This window comes from Lutra lutra, chromosome 14, assembly GCF_902655055.1.
Source record: "Lutra lutra chromosome 14, mLutLut1.2, whole genome shotgun sequence".
In the NCBI taxonomy this organism is placed as follows: Eukaryota; Metazoa; Chordata; class Mammalia; order Carnivora; family Mustelidae; genus Lutra; species Lutra lutra.
The window spans coordinates 58,100,219-58,127,469 of record NC_062291.1 but is presented as its reverse complement, the minus strand read 5'-3'; the positions used below and the strand labels follow the sequence as shown (position 1 = coordinate 58,127,469).

Genomic DNA, 27,251 nt, shown 5'->3' with positions numbered 1-27,251 from the left:
CGGGGAGGGACCGTCCCATCCCTCCCTGGAACTGCCTGGCCGGGAGCCGGCAGGCACGTGATCCAGGGAAGCGCCCCGCCTCTTTAAACTTCGCCAGGCGATTGGCTCAGGAGGCGCGTGCGCTCAGAGGCCCGTCCCGTGCCACCGCCCACTTCCCCTCCCACTGTCTCTGGTTCGCGTCATGGCCGCCGCCGCCGCTCTGGAGGCGGTGGCGCCTACGGGCGCACTGTGGGGCCTCGTGCACGACTTCGTCATGGGTCAGCAGGAGGGCCCCGCTGACCAAGTGGCTGCAGGTATGGCAGACGGCGCCGCGCGGCTTCCGCATGGGGCAGACAGGAGGGGGCGGCCTCAGTACAGCCGCCGGGCGGGAAGGGAGTGAGGAACAGCGGTGACTTTGAGAGATGGGTCTGGGGCTGGTTGTGAGCACCGCATGCTTAAGAGCCGTAACAAATGGAGAGTCGCTTGCATCTTCCTTAAAGCGCCTTTACGCCACTCATCTTAGTAGACAGTCACTGTGCTCCAGCTGGGGTTAGAGAGTCATTACCGAGTCACAGATGAGGAAACTGAAGCCCGGAGAGGACAAGAGACTCGCACATCAGGCAGGGGGTGCACTGGGACTCAGCCCCAGGTCCTCCAGTCCAGAATCTGGTACTCCCGCCGCTAAACCACGTTGTTTGGCGGAGGTTGACGTGAGAAGCGGCATCTTCCGCGGCAGCAGCTTTAGTCGCGTGGCATGTCGGGGGTGGCCGCGCGGCGCGATCTCTGACTGGCTGTCAGAGGAAAGAGGAGGGGAGAAGCCAGTCTTGGGGGGGGGGGGGGGGGAGTTTGAGATATCTAGTGTATGCTCCTTAAGACTTTCCCTCCGTTTCTTGGTAAAGTGCTTGATTAATTTGCTTCGTGACTTCTTTATGTGGTGTTTGTTTTTATCTTTCCTCCGATCTCCAGTTTCCTGCTTTTGACCAGTTAAGGGATCTCTCACTTCTCACAGCTTATCTAGGATTTGAGTAAAACAAATTCCAGATTTCCTTGGGAGTCAGAGACTTCACTATTTTAGGGAAAAAAAAAATCTAAAAAGTTGAGTGTTAGAAGGCTTTCAGACTTGTTTACGTAATAGAATACGAAATTATCTCGTGAATACAAATGCGTTTTGTCTGTTTTTGGAAATTTTGCGTGCTTGGGAAAAAGTAAAAGACATTTCTCTTGAAAATTGAACATCCTAACTTTTAGAAATGTGAGAAATGAATAAAGTGAATCTGTGAGAAAATACAGTACTTTGGTCCTTAGCAGTTCCACTTTCATTCAGTCATCCCACCATTATTGAACACATATTTTTCTCCAAACACGATACAAAGCAATAGGAATACAAATACAGATCAGATTCGATCTGTGCCCACCAAGAACTCTTACTGTGGTGGGAAAGTCAACCATGCAAACAAATAGTATTACCACATCTTAAAAGGGGTGATATGGGGTATGTGCAAGGTGGCAAGGAAGCATCAAAGAGCAAAAAACCTGATGCTGTCATTCCACCAAATTTTAACTTCTTACAGCTTTATATAGTACGTTATCAATGCCATTTTCCCCCAGTGTTTTATTATGAAAATTTTCAAACATACAGCAGAGAATTTCATAACAGGCACACCTACACACACCACCTAAACGACCATTAACATTTTAATATAACTTGCTTTGTCGGGTATCTTTCCATCTATTTAGATTGTAGATATCAGTACACTTCCTCCTAAATGCTTTGGTAGGCGTATTATTAACTAGAGTTTGTTTATAGTTTATTTTGGTATACAATTTATATTCAGTGAAGTGTACAATCTTAAGTGTAACGTTCACTGATTTTGAAAAATGCACCCGCCTACCCCCTACTGTTATAGCAATGCCATTTGTAACTATTCTTTCACATTTATACATTATGAACACAATAATTTTGGAATTTTCAAATTCAAAACACACTTGACAGCATGGATAAGGACTGCCAAGTACTATAAATACATTTGTAAAATTTATATTTTTTAATGCCTGAAAAAAATGACCTAAACTATTGTCTAGTTTAAATTTAACTCAGCTCAACTAAGACTGTAACATTAGCCGCATTGTAATTTAGCCCTCTTGACTAGGAAAGGAGCTTGGTAGTAACATAAAGTTAAAAAGGTTTGGTGGAGTTGGATTATGCATAAGCTTGGATTCGAGGCAGAGGGATTTGAATGAGCTATTGTAGGTAATAGAAATCATTGTAGGGGCGCCTGGGTGGCTCCGTGGGTTAAAGCCTCTGCCTTCGGCTCAGGTCATGATCCCAGGATCCTGGGATCAAGCCCCGCATTGGGCTCTCTGCTCGTTGAGGAGCCTGCTTCCCTTCCTCTCTCTCTACCTGCCTCTCTGCCTACTTGTGATCTCTCTCTGTCAAATAAATAAATAAAATCTTTAAAAAAAAAAAAAGTAGAACTCATGTAGATCTTTGAGCAAGGGAGTCATATAATGAAAGCAAATTTGAGAAGGATTAAATTGATTTTCTCAATCTGAGATCACAGCCCTAGTTAAGGTTTTGAAGGCTGAAAGAGTTTTGAAGCATTCCCAAAATAAGATGTGCTTTCTAATCCAGCATGAGTCTAGTTTTGTTAGCACTAAAGCGACCAGCTTTCTTTTCTTTTTTTTTTTTTAAAGATTTTATTTATTTATTTGACAGAGATCACAAGTAAGCAGAGAGAGAGAGAGGGAAGCAGGCTCCCCGCCGAGCAAAGAGCCTGATGTGGGGCTTGATCCCAGAACTCTGGGATCATGACCTGAGCCGAAAGCAGAGGCTTTAACCCACTGAGCCACCCAGGTGCCCCGCGACCAGCTTTCTATTCAGCCTCTCACAGCAGCAGCGTGTCCTACAAATTGTATATGCAGAAGGAGCACCCTGTAATCACAGGCAGCTATGACCAACTTTGTTTTGCACCTTTGCTGTGGAATTCCTGAAGAAAGTAGGTGTCAGGTGTAAAGGTACAAATGATGGAAGAGAAATGACCCACTAGGCTAAGGGTTAAAGACCTAAGGAAAAAAAATTATTTATTTAACAGAGCATAAGCAGGCAGAGTGGCAGTCAGAGGGAGAAGAGAAGCAGACTCTCCGCTGAGCAGGGAACCCAATGCCGGGCTTGATGCTGGGCCCGATCCCAGGACCCTGGGATCATGACCTGAATCTAAGGCAGATGCTCAACCAACTGAGCTACCCAGGGATCCCAGGGTTAAAAACTTTTCATTCTAGCATTCAAAGGTTGCCACTACCTGGCCCCACCCCTTATTCTTAACCAGTCCCCTCCTGGACCTTCAGTGCCAGGCAGCTACCTGGATTTGCTATTCCCTGAGTGTTTTCCTTCCCACTTCCTTTTGCTAACTCCATCTTACTAAAGTTAGACCTCAGATTCAAGGCCCAGCTTGAGAGCTCACTGCCTGCCCCCCAAGTGTTTCCTGATTACTCTAGCCAGACATCATCTCACACTTCAAAATCTTTGTATTTATTTCTCAACCACTCATTTATTAGCACTTACTAGCAGACTTGTTCATAAGCCCTCATTTATTAGAAGACTTGTTTAGTAGCTCTTCTGTATCTCTCTCCATATCCTATCCTATGCCTACCACCCGAGTCTCCTGGAGACTAGCATAAGTAAGTATGCAGTAAAAAGCTGTGGAAGTGAATGGAATGAGAGATGTTGAAGGAAAAATCTGTGGAATTTGAGGCCTAAGTAGTTACGGGGCTTGAAGGAGGAGGAGGACTCCAAGATGACCCCAAGCTTTTGAGCCTAAGTATGAGCAAAAGAGAAGTTCTTTGTCCAAAAATGGAGGTTGGGAAGGAAGCTGATTTTGAAGAGTGTGAGGTTTGGACATCTTGATGGATATAAATTTTCTTCCTTTCCTTTTTTCCTTTTCCTTCCTTATTTGGATTTTCCTTCGTTTTGGTCTTTATTGTATTTTTCCACTTTCGTGGGAGACCACTATTCCTGAAACCAAAAGACTGTTAAGGAACAATAAAACAGTTCTGAGAAATGTCTGTGGCATCCTCAGCAGAAAAGGCATTTTTGAGAGCTTGATTAGAACTGATTGGGATTTTTCTGTCTCCTGCTCCTTCACATCCTTCCCCCTTCCTCCTTGGCTGCTCCAGATTCTCAAGAGGCTGCAACTCCATCAGACAGAGGTCTGATTGTGCATTCGTCAGTCTCATATAAATACTTCTTTGATGACTCCTCAGTGTTCCACATGAACTGGTGCCCTGCTGAGGGAAGTATGGGTAGTTAGGAGGTGGTAGTAGCTCCATTTTTAGAGAGTAAATCTTGGACACACTGGAAAAATTTAGGTGTACTTATGTAGGGAAAGAAACTTAACGCTTGTTTTTCCTTAATGCCAGTGAGACTACCTTTAGGAAAATTAACTCCTTATTAGCTTCTTTTATCCCAGGAGTCCAAGTGCATAATTAATGATATTTCCAGATATTTAGGTATTTTTTATTTGGGAGAACTTACAGTGTTAGAGAATGAATCACTTAAAGTTAGTGATGGATGGTTCATAAACCCAGGAATTTTATTCCTTTTTTATGCTAAGTCTCTGTTTATATCACTATGGTAACACTGAGCTTGTTAATGCTATGATTGTTTTAAATGTCTTTCTGCTCCAACAGACTGGGTTCCTTATGAGCTCTCTGTCTGTATTTCTGTCTCCAGGCCTAACCCAGTACCTGATTTATAATAGGTGCTTAATAAATATTGAATGAATAAATGAAAACAAATACACATGACAGTTTTGTTAAAGTTAAGGAGAAACACAGTAGGGGATTATTTGATTTTGATTATTTGATTATTTGATTTTTTGAAGGAGGCCTTCACAAAAGAGTTGACATTTTAGCTGGGTCTTGAAAAATTGAATTTTGACAAAGTCCGGAAAGAGGCATTTCAAACCATGCGAACATTTACAGGATTAAGGATATGGAAGAGCTTGATATGTTGGGACATGTGACTGAATGATAGGAGTCATGACAAAAGGTGAAGCTAGAGGTGATTTGGGGGTTAAATAGTGAAGGACATCAAGCCAGGGATTCAGGTCTTAGGCAGTAAGGAGGAAAAGGAGATTGGTGGGCAGAGAAGTAATTGTGCATTTTAGGGAGGTAATTCTAGGTAGGATGTGGATGAATTAAAAGGCCTTTTTAAAAAATTGAGGTCATGGGGCACCTGGGGGGCTCAGTGGGTTGGGCCTCTGCCTTCGGCCCAGGTCATGATCTCAGGGTACTGGCATCGAGCCCTGTATCGGGCTCTCTGCTCAGCAGGGAGCCTGCTTCTCCCTCTCTCTCTGCCTGCCTCTCTGCCTACTTGTGATCTCTCTCTCTCTCTGTCAAATTAAAAATAAATAAATAATTGAGGTAAAGTTCACTTTAACCATTTTAAGACTATAGTTAATTGGCTTTTAACATTCATGATGTTCCACAACCATCACCGGTATCCATAAATTCCGGGACATTTTTTTTTAGTACTCCAAAAAGCAGAGGATTGTTGTTATATACTCTGGTTATAAGGATGAAAAGGAAGGGTCATATTTAAAAGATTTCTGAGGCACCTGGGTGGTGCAGTTGGTTGAGTGCCTGACCCTTTTTGGCTCAGGTCCTAATCTCAGGGTCATTAGACTGAGTCCGATATCTAGCCCTATGCTTAGCGCAGAGTCCGCTTGAGACTCTCTCTCCCTTATTCTTTGCCCCTCCTCCCTGCATGCACACATGCATGCTCTCTTCAAATAAATAAATCTTTAAAAAAAAGAAAAAGACATTTCTGAGGTAGATTCAACAGAACTAGAATAAGATGTTATATTTAGTTACCTTTGTGAAAACATCCTCAGAATACTGATTCTAGTTTTTTGCCACCATACTTACCATTTTCCTTTCTCTCGTTTATTATTGTATAACAGCTATACAGCTAATACAACATCTCTTCATTTTTTCCTAATTTTGTATTACTTTTATACTTCACTTGTATTTTATGTTTGTGCTGCATTAATTCAAGACAGGATCCTTATAAAAAGTGCAGACCAAAGGTTCTGCCAGGAGAGTTCACCCATGTACTGGGATTCGAGGAATCTCATACAGATGGGGGTTTATTTGTAATTAAAAAAGCCTGTTGGGGCGCCTGGGTAGCTCAGTGGGTTGGGCCTCTGCCTTCGGCTCGGGTCATGGTGTCGGGGTCCTGGGATCAAGCCCCACATCGGGCTCTCTGCTTGGCCCGGAGCCTGCTTCCCCCTCTCTCTCTGCCTGCCTTGCTGCCTACTTGTGATCTCTCTCTCTCTCTCTCTCTCTCTGTCAAATAAATAAATAAATAAAAATTTTTTTAAAAAGGCAGCCTGTTTCATAGTACTGTATGCTTCATGATGAAGAAGTCTTTTATTTATCAAATTTGAGGTAATCTGTAGGAGAGGAAATTGACTAGTAAGGGATGTGGGGGAACTTTGTCCAGTGGTGAAAATAGTTCACATCTTGATTGGGGTATTGATTACTCAGGGTGTATGTTTGCTAAAATGCATCAAGTTATACTGTTAATATCTCTGCATCTCACTATATGTAAATTATACCTCATTTTTAATGAAAAAATTAGAGGCAACTGAGTGGGACTTATTAGGTCCTTGTTTTATAGCACTTAGGTATTTCCAACAGTGGACACTAGACCAGCATCCACAAAAGTCTTTGATGGTGTTGCTGGAGAACAATGATAATTCAGTGATGTTCTTTGCTAGTAACAGTTGTCAGTCCTCTATAGCTTCCTATGCACAATTGCTACCTCTGTGGCCACTACTGAAATTTAGTGTTTAGATAGGGTTTTCAGTAGTTTCTTGCACTTTGTTTGGCCAAGAGGTTCCAAAAGACACCCTTTTCCACCTTCCTAAATTGTGCAGTACTTTTTTATAGTGTATAACCCAGAAATGAGTATCTCCATTCACTTCAATGTTGCCATTAAGGAATTGGCTACAGAGCCCAACTGTCAGTTCCTTGGTTTGTCCTGTTAGTCTGGCTGTTTTCCCTTCCCCCACCCTACAGCCTGCACATTTTTTCCCTTGGCTCTTTCTCAGGAGCAGGGGCAGCAGCTGGGCCTTCCACACCCTGGCACGAGCAGGGCTAAGAGTGCCTGATGTCTAATTGGTGCCAGTCACGAGCTATGAATCCTGACTAGACAGCACTCCTTCTCTCAGTCCGTTTGGACTTACTCTAGTACTAGAGTGAGCCTCTACCCAGTTCTGCTCGCAGCTTTGTTCTGAGACCACAGACTTAAGGAGTTTTCTCAAGCCTCTTGACTCTAGCTGAAGTCTGGTGTTGGTGAGAGCTAACTTATTAGGTTCAGCATTTGGAGTAAGGTGGGCTTGGAACCCATCACAGGCTGCTGGAAGGAATTCCCTGATTGCCACACCTTATTGAGCTAGAACTCCTCTCTTTTAGTCAATCCCTTAGGAAGATTGCTAACCTTTTACTCTTTGTTTCTTTCTTGAGAATATATCCTAAGATGGTCCTGGTGGATCTATGTGAATTATTGTTGTATTGTTAAAAATGTATTTATTTATTTATTTGGCAGAGAAAGAGAGATCATAAGTAGGTAGAGGCAGGCAGAGAGAGGGAGAAGCAGGCTCCCCGCTGAGCAGTTAGCCCAACATGGGGCTTGATCCCAGCACCCTGAGATCATGACCCGAGCTGAAGGCAGAGGCTTAACCCACTGAGCCACCCAGGTACCCCTAAAAATGTATTTTAAAGGGATGCCTGAGTAGCTCAGTCAGTTAAGCATCTGACTCTTGATCTCAGCTCAGGTCTTGATCTCAGGGTCGTGAGTTCAAGCCCCACACTGGGCTCCACACTGGGCACGGAGCCTACTTTAAAAAAAAAAAAAATGTATTTTAAAAAATAAATAATATGGGACACCTGGGTGGCTCAGTCAGTTAAGCATCTGCCTTTGGCTCAGGTCATGATCCTGGGGTCCTGGGATCAGGCCTGCATCAGCCTCACTGCTCAGTGGGGAGTCTGCTTCTCCCTCTGTCCCTCTCCACTGCTCATGCTCTCTCTCACTCTCTTGCTCTTTCTCAAATAAATAAATAAAATCTTTAAAAAAATAAGTAATATATTCACATGGTGCAACCTTTAAAAGGTACAAAAGGATATACAGAAAAGTCTCCCTTCTCTCTCAACATGGAATGCAGACTGTGACAAATGACTCTACTATGATACTAGTATCTACTGTGTCCTCACTAAAGGCAGGAAACTGCAAGGCTAAAGACCAATGCCGCACTCTGCTTCTAAACTCAGAGGTTGACAATTCTGAAAATAATTATAGCTATACTAGGTTGAAAAACGAATAAAAGGTAGATAATAGGAACCAGATTTCTCACTGTCAGAGAAAAAAATTACAAATAAGAAAGAAAAGAAGTAAGGAGGGAGGCTAGAATGGACCTGTGGTCCTGAATTAGAGCTGGAGACTGTAATATGATTTTATGTTTACTTTAATATATATGGATAGAAAAATAATGAAAGATACTTATGTAAACATAGGTTAATATGTATATATATTTCCCAGCTCTCTCTAGAGGGCCTAGGAGCAGTGGTATCCCAAGCACACCCAGGTCTTGGTTTGTAATACCATTTCCCAATAAGAGGAAGCAAGGCTTCTTGAAGAAAAAAATGAATTCTACAGCTGGAACAAAGAAATTACAGGATGAGCCAGTAGTATTTTGTAGTGCTAAAAAAGTAAGAAAGTACTTAAAAAATAAAATGATGAGGCATCTGGCTGGCTTAGTTGGTAGAGCATATGACTCCAGATCTTGGGGTCATGAATTAAATAAAGCCCCATGCTAGGTGCAGAGATTACTTCAAAGAAAAAGAAAGAAAGATAGATAGATAGATAGATAATGGGCTGGCTGCATTTCAATAAAACTTTATAAAAATAAACAAATAAAAGGATGGGACAAGAGACAACCTAAAAACCTCCCCATTAAAGATAGAATGATTTCGAACAGTAAAATAACCTCATATTGGATTAAAACCTGAAGTGTAAATATACATTAGTCTATGCTGATGTAAAATAAATGACTGAATAAATAAATGGGGAAAAGAAATGAATCTTCCTTACAGAATAACTCCACATAATATAGGTAGGTATATAGATACTTTTAGGAAGTGGAGCTTAACTTTTGCTTCTCCCGTGAGTGTTAAGTGGGGCTAAGTGACTCCCTTCCAAAGAAGAGAGCATAAGAGGGGTGCCTGGTGGCTCAGTGGGTTAAGTCTCTGCCTTCGGCTCAGATCATGATCTCATGGTCATGGGATCGAGTCCCGCATTCGGGCTCTCTGCTCAGCAGGGAGCCTGCTTCCTCCTCTCTCTCTGCCTACTTGTGATCTCTCTCTCTCTCTCTCTCTGTCAAATAAATAAATAAAATCTTTTTTTTAAAAAAGCATGAGAAAGGAATAATAACTATAATAAAATAATAACTAGAGGGGCGCCTGGGTGGCTCAGTGGGTTAAGCCTCTGCCTTCGGCTCGGGTCATGATCTCAGGGTCCTGGGATCGAGCCTCACATCGGGCTCTCTGCTCAGTAGGGAGCCTGCTCCTCCTCTCTCTCTGCCTGCCTCTGCCTACTTGTGATCTCTCTCTCTCTGTGTCAAATAAATTAATAAAATCTTTAAAAATAATAATAATAATAACAATAACTATATAGTGCAGAGACGTGGCTGACACTACCTTGACCAAACGATCAGAGTTAAAATTACCAGTAAGTCTTACTGATATTTTGTACTCCTGGTATGGTATGATATAAGATGAGAAGGGCACTTCACCTCTTTGCTATTCCTCTGGAAACCCATGACCCCAGTCTAAACATGAGGAAAACATCCAATACACCCAAATTGAGGGACATTCCATAAAGTACTTCTTTGGGATATCAAGGTCATAAAGAAAAAGACTAAGAAACTTTTACAGACCAGAGGAGACCAAAAATTTACGATGGCTAATTGCAATGTGGTATCCTTAACTGGATCCTGAGACAGAAAAATGACATTAGTGGAAGAACTGGTAAAATCTAAATACAGCCTAGAGTTTAATAGTCATATACCAATGCTAATCTCTAACTCTAAAATTATTCCATAATCAAACATCTGTTTTTTAAAGATTTATTTATTTATTTATTTGACAGGCAGAGATCACAAGCAGGCAGAGAGGCAGGCAGAGAAAGAGGAAGGGAAGCAGGCTCCCTGCCAAGCAGAGAGCCAGACGTGGGGCTCGATCCCAGGACCCTGGGATCATGACCTGAGCCGAAGGCAGAGGCTTTAACCCACTGAGCCACCCAGGCGCCCCAAACATCTGTTTTTTATTTTTATTTTTTTTTAAACATTTTATTTATTTATTTGAGAGAGAGAGAGACAGTGAGAGAGAGCATGAGCGAGGAGAAGGTCAGAGGGAGAAGCAGACTCCCCGTGGAGCTGGGAGCCTGATGCGGGACTCGATCCTGGGACTCCAGGATCATGACCTGAGCCGAAGGCAGTCGCTTAACCAACTGAGCCACCCAGGCGCCCAACATCTGTTTTTTAAAAAATACCTCTCAACCCCCTAGCTATCCAGTGTCCCTCCTTAGAGACAACCAATATTACTAGTTCCTTTTGTCTTCTAAGTGAATGAATGAATGAATAAATGCAAATAGAAACAACCCTCCCTCCCATTAAAAACAATGCTGCCCACTTAGTAATATATATACTATTAATGTACACTGCCCTACCTTTAGACATGTCCCATTATCAGTGTGTGTGCACACACACATTCAGTCGTTCATACATTATTTTTCTAACTGGCTGCAGAGAATTCCATTGTATTGATATACTATAATTTATCTAACCCTTCCTTCCTTCCAAGATTACCTACTTATTCATTTATTTATTTGAGAGAGAGAGAGACAGAGTGAACGAGAACACAAGCAGGGTGAGGGGCAGAGAGAGAAGCAGACTCCCTGCTAAGCAGGGAGCTGGATGTGGTGCTCCATTCTGAGACTCCGGGATCGTGACTGGAGCAAAAGGCAGATGCTCAACCAAGTGAGCCACCCAAGCACCCCTGTTTAACTGGTTTCTTACTGGTGGCCATTTGTTGTTTGAAGTTATTTGCCGTTATAAGTAACTCTGTAATGAATAACCTTGTACATGAATTATTTAGCACTTTTACAAGTATATGGGATAAATTTTTAGAAGATTCCCTGGATTAAAGCATATGTACATTTGTAATTTTTATTAAAGACATTGTCAAATTGCCCTCCATAAAGGGTTTGTGCCAGTTTATACTCTACCTACAATATAGAAGACTGCCTATCTCTGCATACCTTCACAAAGCATGGGTGTGTTAACAAAGTTTTTTTATCTCTGCCAATCTAGTATGTTAAATACAAAGTTTTTATATAGTTTAATTTGCATTTCTGGGGTGAATATGGGTATCTTCTGTAGAAAGCCGGTTCATTTTTTTGTTTTGTTTTGTCCATTTTTAAATTCCTTTTAAAATATATGGTATGTTCTTAGTTTCAGAGGTAGAGTTCAGTAATTCATATTCGCTGTGTTTATAATACCCAGTGCTCATTATATCACATGCCCTCCCTACTACCTATCACCAAAGTCACCCCATCCCCCCACCCTTTTCCTCTCCAGCAACCCTCACTTGGTTTCTTTTCTTTTAAGATTTTATTTATTTATTTGAGACAGAACACAAGCTGGGGAGAGGGGCAGAGGGAGAGGGAGAAGCACACTCCCCACTGAGCAGGGAGCCTGAAGAGGAGCTCAATTCCAGGACCTTGGGATCATGACCTAAGCGGAAGGCAGATGCTTAACTGAGCAACCCAGGCGCCCCTCTCTATTTCCTATAATTAAGAGTCTCTTATGGTTTATCTCCCTCTCTGATTTTTTGTTTTATTTTTCTCTCCCTTCCCCTATGCTCTTCTGTTTTGTTTCTTAAATTCCACAAGTGAGTGAAATCATATAATTGTCTTTCTCTGATTGACTTATGTTGCTTAACATAATACCCTCTAGTTGCATCCATGTCATCGCAAATGGCAAGATTTCATTTTTTGATGGCTGAGTAATATTCCTGTGTGTGTGTGTATGTGTACCACATCTTCTTTATTTATTCATCTCCTTGTTGATCTTTTTCTCATTGATTTGTAGAAGCTCTTTATATGTTGTCAAAAAAGCCCTTTGTTACAAGAATTGCAAATACGTTTTCCCAGTTGGTCTTATGATGTATTTTTGTTTGTTTGTTTTTGCCCTGCAGAAAGTCCACTTTTTTTTTAATGTAGCTGATTTTAACTAGTCTTTTTTTTTCCTTAATTAAGGCTTCTGAGTTCTATGTTATATATACTTATATGTTATATGTTCTATGTTATATATACTTAGGAATTTTCTCATATCTTTTTTTTAATCCATTTGAAAAGTTTACTTTGATGAATGATTTTTTTTTTTAAGATTTTATTTATTTATTTGACAGAGAGAGATCGCAAGTAGGCAGAGAGGCAGGCAGAGAGAGGGGAGGAAGCAGGCTCCCTGCGGAGCAGAGAGCCGGATGCGGGGCTCGATCCCAGGACCCTGGAACCATGACCTGAGCTGAAGGCAGAGGCTTTAACCTTAACACTGAGCCACCCAGGTGCCCTGATGAATGATTTTTAGCCAAGACTTTTTTCCCAAATATTTACCCAATCATTCCAGCACCATTTGTTGAATAGTCTGTTTTTTCCTATTAATTGAAGTAGGATTGAATAGAATCGAAATAGGAAAAATATGCATTTGTATCTCTTTCTGGACTTTATTCTATTTCTGTACCATTGATTTCTTTGTTTAAATATGAACTCATACTATACTGGTTGTCTTTTGTTTTTTTACTTTTGCTCTAGAAATCTTCAAGTATATTCAAAAGTACCCGCACAAAAAAGTACACACTAATTTAGTTATTGTGACTTTATAACAATTTTTTAGTATCTAGAGGTTCCACCTTCCCTCCTGCCCCCATTGCTCTTTCAGAATTTGCCTAATTATGTTATTTTTTGCACTTTAACTTTAGAATAAGCTTATCTAGTCTCTCCCAAAATAAAACTTCTACCAGTATTTTTACAGGCATTATCCTAAAATTATTTTGGGAGGTATATCATCTTGGAGTCTTTCATGAATATGACATGCTTTTGATTTGTTCGAATTTTCTTTTGTTAATCTTCACTGGTGCTTTAAAGTTTTCACTATTCAGATCTTTTTTTTTTTTTTTTTTTTGAGTTTATATCTAGGTATTTTTCTCTCTCCCTGCTCCCCTCCCTTTTTTTTTTTTTTTTTTTTTTTGCTATGATATATAAGGATTTTTTTTTTCTTGAGACCATTTTACAGGGTATTGTGTGTGTATATATATATGTATATGTGAGGGTTCTTAATTTCAGAATATTAATTTTGTACCCAGCTACCCTTTTGAATTATTTTACTTGTAGTCTTTTTTCAATTATTTCTCCTGGATTTTCAAGGTATACAGTCATATTATCTCATATTATCTACAAATGATATGTTTATTTCCTTTTTAGTTTTTACAGTTGAAGTGGCATGTTTGAAGTGTTTTAGTAATACCTCGCATGTAGAAGGGGCTCTTGGCAAGAGTAGTTGGCCCCAAGGTACAAATCCTAGGGTAGGCGGAAACATTGGTAATTAGAGCCTTTGAACCCTAAGACTGCTTTTTGTTTTTTCATGCTTTTTTTCTTTTGTTTCCTCTAGATGTGAAATCTGGAAGCTATACAGTGTTGCAAGTGGTGGAAGCCCTTGGGTAAGAGCCTCTGTTGTTGAGCGCGCTTCTCTAACCCTGCCTGTGCACTCTGAAAGGTTATTTTGTACACTCCTGCTTTCCTGGGGCTGACTGGTCCTGAATTTCTCCTCTGTAGCCCTATACCCCCCTTTCTTATCAGTACTTCAATCTAAGCCTGTGTTTGTCCTAAAATAAGTTTTATGCCACCTGACTAAAGTTCCTGAGGAAGTGTTGGAAGTTTCTGGATCAGCCCACAGGTGTGGGGTGAGATGGGTGGTTGAAGGCCATCAACTGTTAATTAGAGCTGGGATTCCTCCTGTGCTTCTCAGAAGACCCACCTGCCCCATAGGATTCTGGTCAGCATGGCTCTGACTCAGAGCTGCTCCTGGGCTCTTCCTGGGGAGTTGCCAGGAAGCTGACTTTGCCCTAGATCTTCATTATAGGAAAAGCCTTGGAGAAACAGCTGGAAAATCAGGATTAAAACCAGATATCCAAATACCAGAGGAAGTATGTTCTTGTAGTCTGATGTCTGCTTTTCTCCTATTTTATACTTGGTAGATCATCTGTATTGACAAGTCTTGTTTGCAAAGGTTGTTAACTGTCACAGCCAGCTTGTCTTCTGAAGCAGAAAACTAGAAAATTGGGAGGGTAGGGTGGAATGTAGGTCACTATTATGCATCTTTCCCACATAAGAGACCATTTGGCCTTTCTGCACACGTGGCCTTGGTCCATTTAAAAAAAAAAAAAAACAGCTTTATATATATGATATATGTAATTTAAATATGTAATTCATATCAATTTTTATATATGATATATAGAATTCATATATTACAAAGTTCATTTTTTGTGTATTCTTGTGCAACCCTTACTTCAATTTTAGAACATTTTCATTGCCTCAGAAAGAAACTCCATGCCCATTAGCAGTCAGTATTCCCTCCTCAGCTCAGCCCCTGGTAACCACTAATTTACTTTCTACCTCTGTGGATTTGCCAGTTTTCAAAATTTCATATAAACAGAAACTTACAACATGTAACCTTTGTGACTGGTTACTTTAACTTAGCATAATGTTTTTAAAGTTTATCCCTGTTGTATCTCTTGTGAGTACTTCATTTCTTGCTGAAAAATAATCTGTTAGATGAATATACCACATTTTGTTCAACAGTTCATCCAGTGCTGGTTATGGGTTGTTTCCAAATTTGGGGTATTCTGAATAATGCTGTTATGAGCATTTGTGTACCTTGGTCCATTTTTAAATGCACAGTTTTCTACTTCTGAACAGGGTCCTTTCGGCAAGATCCTATTCTAGGGATCCTGTCAAGGGTGATTTTATTTTTGCCCCTTTATCTCTAGTTAGAGATATCCTTATCCTTGAGATTTCAGTCAAATGTCCTGGTCAGCTCTCCTTCAGAGATCTTCTACTACATACAATTACAGTTAGATTTCTTCTAGTATGTTTAAATGTAATCTATATAAGAGCTATTTTAAAATAAATCACCTTATTGGCTCAGTCCAGGTTTTCCCATTTGACAATCTTAAGTAGTTAAAACCTTTATTCTGAGCATCTTACTTTATAAACTTCCAGTTATAAAGAATTTTTTTTTCCCCTAAGACCTTGGTTGCTCTCAGCATTTTTCCCTTAGCAATAATATATTTATTCTCTGTTTTGGTAGAAGTTGCAGCTGCCCGTCATCTGTTGAGCTCTGTGGGTAGCTGCTAAGCTCTGTCTCGGAGGAATGTCACTATCGTATAAGACTAAGCCCAGTGCCCAGTCAGTGCCTAGAGATGGATCCTTCTGTTGGCTGTGGTGTCAGATGAGCCTCTAATGAATGCCAGTTCAATCTGAGGATTGGCTCTTTAGGCTCTGGCTTTACTATTATCTGTAACACTAGGCACCTACAGAATACCTTCCTGGGCTGGCTTCTATGCCCAAGGGGTGAGTGTGACTAATTTCAAAATACTTATTCCTTCAAAAGTTTGGTGGGGCACCTGGGTAGCTCAGTTGAGTATCCGACTCTTGATCTCAACTCAGGTTGTGATCTCAGTGTTTTGAGTTCAGTGGCTGTGTTGGGCTCCACCTACTTAAAAAACAAACAAACATGGGGCTCCTCTGTGGCTCTGTCAGTTGAATGTCTGACTCTTGATTTCAGTTCAGGTCATGATCTCAGGGTGGTGAGACTGAGCCCTATGTCAGGCTCCATGCTTAGCAGGGAGTTAGCTTAAGATTCTCTTCTCTCATTCGCCCTCTCCCCCCACTCGTATGTGCGCGTACTCTCTCTCTCCCCTAAATAAATAAAATAAATTTTTTTTAAAAAAGGTATAAACAGGGTTATGTCAGGCTCTCTCTATCCTTACTTTCCCCCAGGTCCTCTCTAGAAAATCCAGAACCCCGAACTCGGGCACGAGGAATCCAGCTTCTGTCACAGGTGCTACTCCAGTGTCAGTCCTTGCTCCTGGAGAAGGAAGGTACTGGCATCACTAGTAGGAGTGTCTTCCTGGATTGCTGAGCCAAGGCCTTCCTTGTCTATTCAAGCCAACTTTACAGGGAGGGAGGAAAGAAGGGAGGACCCAAGGAATCTGTGGACTACTAATTCAGCATCTTCATTCCTCACTGGTATATGTGGCAGAAATGATAAGAATCGAGACTGAAGACACTGGGATTTCAAATGTAGCCTTGGACATTTTTTTCAGTGTATCTTTCCCTCTCTGTAAAATGGACAAAGTAGTGCTTCTTAGATGGAGTGGAAAAGTATGTAATGCTTTGAAGTCTCAAGGAAAAAAGCCAAAGACTTAGTTTTCTTCTATAGCATAGTAGGCAAACCACAACCTGTTTTTATAAATAAAGTTTTATTAGCCTATAGCTGCACCCATTTATTCACCTCCTGTTTATGTTGCTTTTATGTTACAGCAAGTTGAGTGGTTGTGACTGATACTTTGTCCTGCAAGCCTAAGATATTTACTCTCTGACCCTTTGAAAAAGTTTGCCAACTCCGGTTCTGTAGAAGGAAGTTCTGGGGTAAAAGTGGGTTCAACTGTGGACTTATGTGAGAATGGATAATAAAAGATGTTCACATATTTTCCTAACCAAGGCACCCTCTAATGGGAGGGCATGGGACTTATCTGTTAGTGAAGGAGAAAATTTGTAGTGAAGCCCAAACAGGAACAGCCTTTACAGACTTTAGGAAAGAGTCTGTGTAAAATAATGGCTACATTTCTGGTCTGTGCAGTGGTACACCTGATCCTGTTTTATGAGAACCGGCTGAAGGACCATCATCTTGTGATCCCATCTGTCCTGCAAGGTTTGAGGGCACTTGTGAGTTCTCCTTTTTCATTACATACTTTGTTTGCAGAATCCCTTTTCCAGTGAATTCTGTCCTTGTCCTTTTGGGGGTGAGACTCCCAAGTGCTAAGGAGCAAATGCCCAAATGTGGGACTAAACTAGTGTCAGCTAACTTCACTTCTGTTTATAGTCTAGAGAGTAAAAATATTCTGCGGGGGGGCGCCTGGGTGGCTCACTGGGTTGGGCCTCTGCTTTCGGCTCAGGTCATGATCTCAGGGTCCTGGGATCAAGCCCCACATCGGGCTCTCTGCTCATCGGTGAGCCTGCTTCCCCCTCTCTCTGCCTACCTCTCTGCCTACTTGTGATCTCTCTCTCTGTCAAATGAATGAATAAAATCTTTAAAATATATATATATATATATATATATATATATATTCTGGGGGGACTGGAATTCAGAACCAAAGTGGAAGGAGCTGCAGAGAACTAATCAGATTGAGAAAAGGGACCACATTTCACACTCTTAGCACAGTTTCCTAAACCTGGATGTTGTGTTTCCCACTGTAGCTAATTAGACCTCTTTTGGGATTGTCTTCAAGGCTGGAATTCCCTCCATGCTCACACATCTCTTCTTCTCCCCCCAGAGCCTGTGCGTGGCCCTGCCTCCAGGGCTGGCTGTCTCTGTGCTTAAAGCTATCTTCCAGGAAGTCCACGTCCAGGTGAGTGAAGACAGTCACTTTTATATTCTCTGTCTTCCAGCTCTGACATATATGATAAGGATTAGGTGGCAAAAAACTACTGCCTTCTAAGTCCTGAACTTTTAGGTTCATCTTCTGTTTGTATAAAGAACACTGTCCACTTAGAGATTGTGAAGCAGGAAGTAGTTTTGGCCACTTAAATACTCTTTGAGCACTTTCTTTACTTAGTTCTGGTCTCTTCCACCCCCAAGTCTCTGCTGCAGGTGGACCGACATACAGTCTACAGTATCATCACCAACTTCATGCAAACCCGTGAAGAAGGTAAGAGGTGGGGCTCTTTGGCAAGTCTGAAAAGCAAGCACATCCTTTTTCACCCCATTACCAGGACTCTTGTTTAGCCTGGAAGTCATATAGGAGACCTAACACTCTGAAAAGAATGAAGGGAAACTGAGAGGTCCACTCATTTCCAAGTAAAGGAATGGTAGAGTTTGGGCTAATATTTTAAATTCTTACCTCTAACAGTTATATATTGATACACATCTCTTCTTCACTGTGTACTCTTGGAATAGGAAAACAAAAAATGTCTACTCTGGGAGGCAGGAAAGGTGGCATAGCGATAGTAGAGGGAGAACACAAGCCAGAAGAAAGGCCAGCTTTCTATCTCAAGGGAGGGTAGTGACCTATTCTTTCCTCCCCAGAGCTGAAGGGCCTTGGAGCTGACTTCACCTTTGGCTTCATCCAGGTAATGGATGGGGAAAAGGATCCCCGAAATCTTCTGGTGGCTTTCCGCATCGTCCATGACCTCATCTCCAGGGACTATAGCCTGGGTACGTCCATATAGCCTTGAATTAGCTGGTTAGGGCATGTCAGATGAGTGAAAATTATAATTTGATCTCATTGTTTCTCTGTTACCTTAGGGCCCTTTGTGGAGGAGTTGTTTGAAGTGACGTCGTGTTACTTCCCTATTGATTTTACCCCTGTAAGTAGCCCCTTTTATTCGTTCATTCATTTGTTCATTGATTCATTTGAGTATCCTTGAGTCCTCCCATGAGTCAGGTCCAGTTATCTAGGCACTGAAGGGACATCAGTGAACAAAGGAGACAATCCCTGCCCTCATGAGCTTACGTTTTAATAAACTGGGCACTGGAGAAGCATTCGCCATCGGAGGAAGGATTCAATTCAGTGGGTATTTGGGGGCTCCTTAAACTCCTTAACAGTGTGCTTAGTGGTGAGGGCTACAGCATTGTAAAACATGGTTCCTGCCCTTAAAGGCTGAAACATTTAAGTAACAATACAGGATTTGGGACCAAAACAAGTGGTGGTATAGCTGTTCAGAGAAGACCAAGTTCAGTGTGAGCTAGAGTAGTCAGGAAGGATTTCACAGATAAGATGGGATTTCAGTTCGTTTCCGAGGAATGGTAGGATATAATCCTGGAGTCTGAGGGATGATCTCAGGCAGAAGAAATAAATTGACAAAACAAAGAAGACCCAGTTGAGCACAGTATATACAGCATGCTCTGACCCCCTTGGGCCTTCCTCCCACTCTGCATCTTGATATCCCTTCTACTTTCAAAAACTCAAGAGTGTCACCACTGTATGGATAGGCATGGGTATGTGTACTGCAAGCATTAGTGGTTTCAGAGAAATGAAAGGAGTTAAATCACAGCACACCAAATAACATCTGAGTATTGACTTTCAGTGTTTTTAAAGTTACACAGCCATCTTGGCTGCAGGGAATTGCTTCCTAGCTTATTCCAGTTGACACCATGGTTATTGGGGCCACCTCTCTTCTAAAATTCTCTTCATCTCTTCTGTCGTGGTCTTCACTACTTCTAACTCGGAAGAACTTATTGTCTTTTGAAATCTCGAAAGCTCTTTATCAGGCCACCAGGTTTCTCTGTTCTTTTTTGTTTGTTTTGAAAAGATAATACGTTTATAGGATCCAAAATCTAAATGGTGTAAAAAGGTGAAAAATATATCTACCATCATTTCTTTCTCTGTTGTCAACCAGTTTTTATCAATTATGTCTGTATTTTACAGAGCTTTTCATCCATATATAAGCAAATGCTCCCCTACCCCTCCCAGTGGCAGCATATGAATACACTTCTCCTGTACGTGGCCTTTTCTACTTTAGTATACCTTGAGAGATTACTCTGTATCAGTAAATAAATTAGTTCTTTATTCGTTATGGCTGCATAGTATTCCTTTCAGTGGGAATACCTAATTTCACTAGTACTCTGTGGAATAAATGTTACTAATCTTGTGTAACAGGCAATGCAATTTACATATCCTATGCATGTATCATTTCACATATATATGCGTGTATATATGAAGGACAAATTCCTAAAGTGGAGTTGCTGGTTTAGGGCAGGAAAGATTATGTCATTCACTTTTTTGAAAGGTAATAGAGTGAGCATGATTCAACATTTAAAGGATAGGGACATGAAGCCTTTCTATACTCCTTTTCTGCCGCCACCCATTTTCCTTTTAGAGCTCATCACTGCACCCAACTGCTTATGCATTTTCTCAGATATTCCAGGCAAAAAAAAAAGTTAGATAATGATAGGACAATTTCTTTTATTCAAGCAGATTTTTTTTTTTAGCTCACTGTCCCGAGATCAAGCATCGCATGCTCTACCTGAGCCAGCCAGGTGCACCTCAAGCAGATTTTTGTATGTTCTTCTGTACTTCATTCTATATGGGAAGCAGAAAGCTCTTATCAACTAAAATGACACACCTGGCTTTAGTGTAACTCTTTGTTACACTGAGGAAGTATTCTTTATGGTCCTATCAATCCCTTTTAGCTGTATGCCATCATCATAGTGGGTCGTATCAGTGTAAGTGATGGTTTCTTTGATTTTCACTATGCATATGTGCTCACTGTAGCAGGGGCGGACATATTTTCTGTAAAGGACCAGATAGTGACTATTTTAGGCTTTGCAAGTTGTATCTTTTCCGTCTCAACTCTTCATCTCTGCTGTTCTAACACAAACGGCCCTAGACACTGGAATGTCGTAGTGTCTGTATTGCAATAAAACTCTATAGGCATGGGAATTTATTGTTTTTTAAAGATTTTATTTATTGGGACGCCTGGGTGGCTCAGTTGGTTGAGCAGCTGCCTTCGGCTCGGGTCATGATCCCGGCGTCCTGGGATCAAGTCCCACATCGGGCTCCTTGCTTGGCGGGGAACCTGCTTCTCCCTCTGCCTCTGCCTGCTGTTCTGTCTGCCTGCGCTCGCTCTCTCTCCCTCTCTCTCTGACAAATAAATTAAAAAAAAAAATGTTTAAAGATTTTATTTATTTGACAGAGATCACAAGTAGGCAGAGAGGCAGGCAGAGAGAGGGGGAAAAGCAGGCTCCCTGCTGAGCAGAGAGCCTGATGCGGGGCTCGATCCCAGGACCCTGAGATCATGACCTGAGCTGAAGGCAGAGGCTTAACCCACTGAGTCACCCAGGCACCCCTAGGCATGGAAATTTAAGTGTCATATAATTTTTATGTGTCACAAGGTAGTATTCGTTTGGGGGTGCCTGGATGGCTTAGTTGGTGAAGCATCTGCCTCCAGCTCAGGTCGTGATCTCAGGGTCCTGGGATTGAGCACCATGTCAGGCTCTGCATTCAACAGGGAGTCTGCTGCTCTCTCTCCCTCGGCCCCTCCCCCGCTCCACTCATATTCTCTCTCTCTCTCTCTCTCTCTCTCTCAAATAAAATCTTACAAAAAAAAAATGCTTTTGATTTTTTTCCCCGAAACCATTTAAAAATGTAAAAATCAGAGGACTGAGAGTACATACACTTATCTTGATGAGCACCAAGTAATATATAGAATCACTGAATCACTGTATTGTACACCTGAAACTAATTTAACACTGCAAGCTACTCTGGAATTTAAAAAATGTAAAAACCATGCTTAACCATACATACAGTCTCAACTGGTTGCTTCCTACTCCTAGTGCAAAGGAGGTACTGAATCTTCCTTCTTCATCATCCTTGGGATTCCTTTGTCCTTGCTTTTGGATCAGGAACCCTATTTCCTCAGGCCCTCTACTGTACTTTTATCTCTAAGATTAGAGACGTCTGTCATACCTTCCCCAGAGAATTAAACCTCCAGATTCTGCCAGAGAAAGGGAGGAGCTGGGAAGCAATCTAGGTGGTCAGATTTGCTTCTCTAACCCCACTCCTAACTCCAAAGGCACCTGTTACTACCAGTTGCAAAGCCTTTTGACAGCTAAAGTGTATATGGGTAGTTACTCAGCTTTTTCCAAGCCTACTGAGGATTTTGTTGTCTTGGCTCTGTTGAGTCATTTTCTTATCCATCTGCTTTTCAGCTTCTAAAATTTTATTGCCAGGACCTCTTAACCTATTTTCTTCAACCTATAGCTTTATGTCTTTTCTTTTTAATTTTTAATTAATTTTTTTTTTAAGTAATCTCTGTACCCAGTGCAGGGCTTGCACTCACGACCCCAAGATCAAGAGTTGCATGCTATACCAACTGACCCAGACAGGTGTCCCTAGCTTTATGTTTTGTTTTAGTAATATATATTTTAGGTTTTATTTATTTATTTGAGAGAGAGCACAAGCCAGGGGGAGGGGGAGAGGGAAAAGCAGCCTCCATGCTAAGCAAGGAGCCCAATGCAGGATTCGATCCCAGGACTCTGGGATCAAGTCATGACCTGAGCTTTACAGACTGAGCCACCCAGGTGCCCTGGCTTTATGTCTTAAAAGAAAATCCCTTTGCTGTATTTTTGATGTTGCTTCTGAAGAAGAAAAGGAAAATGTGATACATGTTTTCAGGCTTTTTGACACAGAAACCATCAATGCTTTTTTATGTTCCCAGATTATACCTGTTTTTATAAGGGTGAAAAAATAGAAATGTCCATCAAAGGGGAATTATTTAAGTAAATTTTGGCTCAACTATACAATGAAATAGTATCAGCCACTAAACCTAATGTTGTGAAAGAATAGTTTAATACCATAGAAAAATGGACCTAATATATTAAGTAGGAAAAAAGATCATAAATCATGTGTTCAAAACCATCCAGGCACTGGTGTTATACATAAACAATGAATCTTGGAACACTGTATCAAAAACTAATGATATATTTTATGGTGACTAGCGTAACACAAGAAAAATAAGTAAATAATAAAAAAAAAAATAGACGTATATATATTGTAAAGAGAAAATAGTGTCTACTAACATATAGTCACAATATATATAGAGAGAAGAAAGTAATGTACCAGAAAGTCAGGGTGCTTCTCTCTTGAGTGGCAAGATGATAGATCGGATAGAAAATAAATGCCCAACAGACAGAAATTCCCAAGGAGTGTGTAAGCATGTCTTCCTGCTGGGGCCTCCTGTCACACTGTTCTGTTAGATTGGGTGTAAATATCACCTATTCTGCAGGATTGCTGGGTTGAATCCTGTGTCCAAGGGTGGTCTGAAGAGTTGTACAGACCCTTGGCCCTCCTTTCTTTTCCAGCCACCTAATGATCCCCATGGTATCCAGAGAGAAGATCTCATCCTGAGTCTTCGAGCTGTGCTGGCTTCTACACCGCAATTCGCCGAGGTGGGTCTAGCCAAGGTTAGGTATGTAGCCTTTGCCCAGAGAAGGCTCTGAAGAAAGAACAGTAAGAACATGGGGAAAAAAGAAAGATCCAGAATACATTTTTAGGGTATGGGATCCTGCAAATGTCTTCAGGCTTATGTGGCAAGTATCTTCAGATCTTCAAAGTTGAAACCTGTACCGTTACTTGTTTAAAATAATAATCCAATCCCTATATGGCACTACGTTCTAAAGTCCTGTAGTGTTGCCAACTAGCTCATTTTTCAGGTTAACTGGGAATCTGGCCACAGCTTGGCAGGAGGGTTGGTTTATAGTCACAACTCCTGACTCAACTCTTTGTAGCTCTTTCATGTAGCCCCTAGCTCCTGGGGACTGGTGGTAATAAAGATGTAGTTGACCTTGGTTCCTTGGAGTGGCTAAGATACACCTGCCTCAAGCTTCAGTTCTTCCTTCTCTCCCACAGTTCCTGCTGCCCCTGCTGATTGAGAAGGTGGATTCTGAGATTCTGAGTGCCAAGCTGGATTCTCTGCAAACTCTGGTGAGGGATTTCTCTTTTTCCAGGGTCCAGCTGCCTTTAGACAATATAGAGGTACTAAACAAGTGTAGACACCGTCAGGGAATAGTTCAGTGGCCCTCATGAGAGGGATACCCAGCATCTAGGGCTAAATGTTGACCCAAAGCCCTCCCAGCTACATACTGTCTGGTCCAATAGTAACTGAGTGGCAGCTGAGGAAAGGCTGATGAGAGCTCCTTTTTTTTTTTTTTTAAAAAGATTGTATTTATTCCATTTGAGGGAGAGAGAGAAGTAGACTCCCCACTGAGCAGGAAGCCCGATGTGGGGTTCAATCCCAGGACCCTGAGATCATGACCGGAGCCGAAGGCTGACACTTAACCATCTGAACCACCCAGGTGCCCCAGGGCTCTATGCTTGTTTTCTATCAGTCAGGTGATGTGGGTGATGAACTCCCATTTTTCTGTGACCTGATTGGATTCTTATGAAATTCTGCTGGTTCTGCTGAGAGCCATGCTCCTTCAGGTGCCATTATGCTGAGGTAACCGCATGTCCTCAAAGTCTGATGGTGTAGCTAGCTGATACCTACACTTTCCTTGGCAGAATGCTTGTTGTGCTGTGTATGGACAGAAGGAGCTAAAGGACTTCCTCCCTAGCCTTTGGGCTTCTATCCGCAGAGAGGTGAGTGTTAATTAGATTAACTCACTACTATTAATTCCTAGTTGTCAGGCATGAGGGGAACTAACACCCTGTCCTTTTCCCTGTTGCAAGCCAGTAAGGGGGCATACTTCTAGTTGAATGACAGGGGAGAAAGTCCCTACATAGGGTCAGCTGTTTGGTGATGGCACACAGTCACTTTTGCGTAGTGCCCACTTCCTGTCCTTCCATGGTAAGGAGCATAGGTCATGGTGCCTCTGGCACCATACTTAATAAGGGGGGAGGGCAGAGGAAGACACTTAGGAAAGGGGATCCCAGCAGCCACTGCTCCAAGTTGGTATCCTGTTTCTTAAAAAATACATGTATCAATTCTAGTGGGACTAAGGACTTGGTGAAAATACACCTGCTGAGAAGAAACTCACTGTAGGTGTTAATTTCCATTGCTCTGCCCTAAAGGCTTTCAAAGCCCACCTCCCAAAGGAAGTAGGCAGTGGGTGGGTGGGCTCTCACCTGGTGCAGGCTCACCTCAGTAGCCATGGGATCCCTCCCTGACAGGTGTTCCAGACGGCAAGTGAGCGGGTGGAGGCCGATGGCCTGGCGGCCCTCCACTCTCTAACTGCGTGTTTGTCTCGCTCTGTGCTGAGAGCAGATGCTGAGGACCTCCTTGACTCCTTCCTTAGCAACATTCTACAGGGTAATGGGGCCATGGCAGCCAGAAAGGGGGTTGAGCACAATAGAAAGAAGTTCCTTAAGGCCAGTGACCTTTTATGAGTAGCCCTCCATGTTCAGTGACTTGGGTGCTAGAGCCCTACTTTGAATTGAAAACACTTTGAGTGGTAACTGCTAGCAGACTGCCCCAGGTCTCAGTCTCCAATGTCTGTGGACTGCCGGGGAGTCAGGCAGCATTCAGCCTGCTCCCCGGGTCTGTGACATGCTGCCTCTCTAGACTGCAGGCACCATCTGTGTGAACCGGACATGAAACTGGTGTGGCCTAGTGCCAAATTATTACAGGCAGCTGCAGGTGCATCTGCCCGGGCCTGTGACCGCATCACCAGCAATGTGTTGCCTTTACTGCTGGAACAGTTCCACAAGCATGGTCAGGTAAGGAAACAGAATCTTTTGACGGAATGATGGGACCTCTGCTAGGATCCCTTTCACAGAGAGAGAGCTAAGTGTTGAGCTTGTCCCAGATAGTGGATATTGGGTTTTGCTCTGATCAATTGTTGCTGGTACCCTTGTTCGCTCTCTTTCTGACACACTTACATAAAAGGATAATTCTCCCTGCTTCGAGAGGAGCAGGACTGAAATCCTTTAAAATATTCTTTGACGCCCCCCATGCCTTAAAACATTACAGAGCAACCAGCGACGGACAATCCTTGAAATGATCCTGGGTTTCTTGAAGCTGCACCAGAAATGGAGCTATGAAGACAAGGGTAAGATACCTTCCAGGTGTGGTGTCCTGGGCTGAGCACTGTATTCCTGTAAAGGATGGCAGGCAAAGAATGCTACAGAGAAGTACTCTAGAACCTGAGGTTGTAGACAAGAGAACACTCACCAGATGAGGCCTGTTTATTTTTTCCCAGTGTACCTCCTGGAGACACCCAGTGGATTAAGTTCTTGAGTCTTGCCCCAAGTTGTCTTTGTATCACTGCTGAGTCAGGGCTCCCCTCTAACCTGGACTCTGTCTGTCTCTAGATGAAAGGCCGCTGAATGGCTTCAAGGACCAGCTGTGCTCACTGGTGTTCATGGCTCTGACAGACCCCAGCACCCAGCTTCAGCTTGTTGGCATCCGTACATTCGCAGTCTTGGGTGCCCAGCCAGGTACACTTAAGAGAAAGAGAAAAGGAAGGGTATTGATTGTTCCTTGCGATTTTCTGTCTTCAGTGAAGAGCAACCTTAATTCCCTGGTTCTCACTGTAACTGTGGGTGATTTGAAATTTTTTTTCTTTTTTAAGATTTGAGAGTGCATAAGCAGGGGGAGGGGCAGAGAGACAAGCAGATATCCTGCTGAGCGATGAGCCCCACAACACAGGGCTCCATCCCAGGACCCTGAGATCATGACTTAAGCCAAAGCCCACAGCTAAACTGACTGAACCATCCAGGCGCCCCATAGTTTAGGATTTCTAATCGGACTTTGGGAAGGGTTGTGGTGGCTACAGAGGAAGAATGATAAGGTTTGTGTTTCTTTCTAACACAGATCTCCTCTCTTCCGGAGACTTGGAGCTGGCAGTGGGTCACTTGTACAGACTGAGCTTCCTGGAGGAGGACTCCCAGAGTTGGTGAGAATCAAAAGCAGCGAGATAGAGCAAGCTGTTCCAGGGCTCTGTGCTTCTGACCCTTGAGTGTCCCTAGGGGAGGTGGGCCCTCTGTTTGACTCTGGCTACCAACTGATTGGAGATATGCCAGACTTCTTTCTTTTGAGGCCATTAAAAAATCCTGTCCAACTTGGTGTCGGTACTTGAGTCCTGCTCTTTAGCAAGGCAGGCTTGGGAGCCCGCACCTCTGAATCTGTCTAGTGGCAGGCTGAGGCTAGAAACTATAGGCCAGGTCTCAGCTTTTGCCCATTTGCCCTATGCCCCAGCAGGGTGGCAGCACTGGAAGCATCAGGAGCCCTGGCCGCTCTCTATCCCATAGCCTTCAGTAGCCACCTGGTGCCCAAGCTTGCGGAGGAACTGCGCAGAGGTATGTGTCTCTGACCCTCTGTGGCTCACCCCTTCCCAGGGATGTTTGGGGCCTTCACTAGTGCCATCACACAGTGA

At 42.4% G+C, this 27,251-nt stretch overlaps 1 protein-coding gene across 3 annotated transcripts in view; it reads left to right on the top strand.

The window, feature by feature from the left end:
• The first annotated feature begins 138 nt into the window (after positions 1-138).
• The window catches only part of MMS19 (MMS19 homolog, cytosolic iron-sulfur assembly component), a 33,346-nt gene continuing 6,233 nt past the window's right edge, over positions 139-27,251 (top strand). Inside the window, exons 1-17 of one of the 3 annotated variants that reach the window (XM_047703287.1) lie at positions 139-293; positions 13,767-13,815; positions 16,157-16,257; positions 17,019-17,104; positions 17,713-17,787; positions 18,018-18,087; positions 18,465-18,593; positions 18,684-18,745; positions 23,241-23,327; positions 23,788-23,862; positions 24,439-24,516; positions 25,048-25,186; positions 25,439-25,593; positions 25,847-25,925; positions 26,188-26,313; positions 26,690-26,771; positions 27,077-27,174. In XM_047703287.1, coding sequence (XP_047559243.1) covers positions 182-293; positions 13,767-13,815; positions 16,157-16,257; positions 17,019-17,104; positions 17,713-17,787; positions 18,018-18,087; positions 18,465-18,593; positions 18,684-18,745; positions 23,241-23,327; positions 23,788-23,862; positions 24,439-24,516; positions 25,048-25,186; positions 25,439-25,593; positions 25,847-25,925; positions 26,188-26,313; positions 26,690-26,771; positions 27,077-27,174 — 1,603 coding nt within the window. In that variant the 5' untranslated portion in view covers positions 139-181. Of the gene's footprint in view, positions 294-13,766; positions 13,816-16,156; positions 16,258-17,018; positions 17,105-17,712; positions 17,788-18,017; positions 18,088-18,464; positions 18,594-18,683; positions 18,746-23,240; positions 23,328-23,787; positions 23,863-24,438; positions 24,517-25,047; positions 25,187-25,438; positions 25,594-25,846; positions 25,926-26,187; positions 26,314-26,689; positions 26,772-27,073; positions 27,175-27,251 lie in introns of those variants that run through there. The other 2 variants (XM_047703286.1, XM_047703288.1) reach the window with 2 other exon arrangements.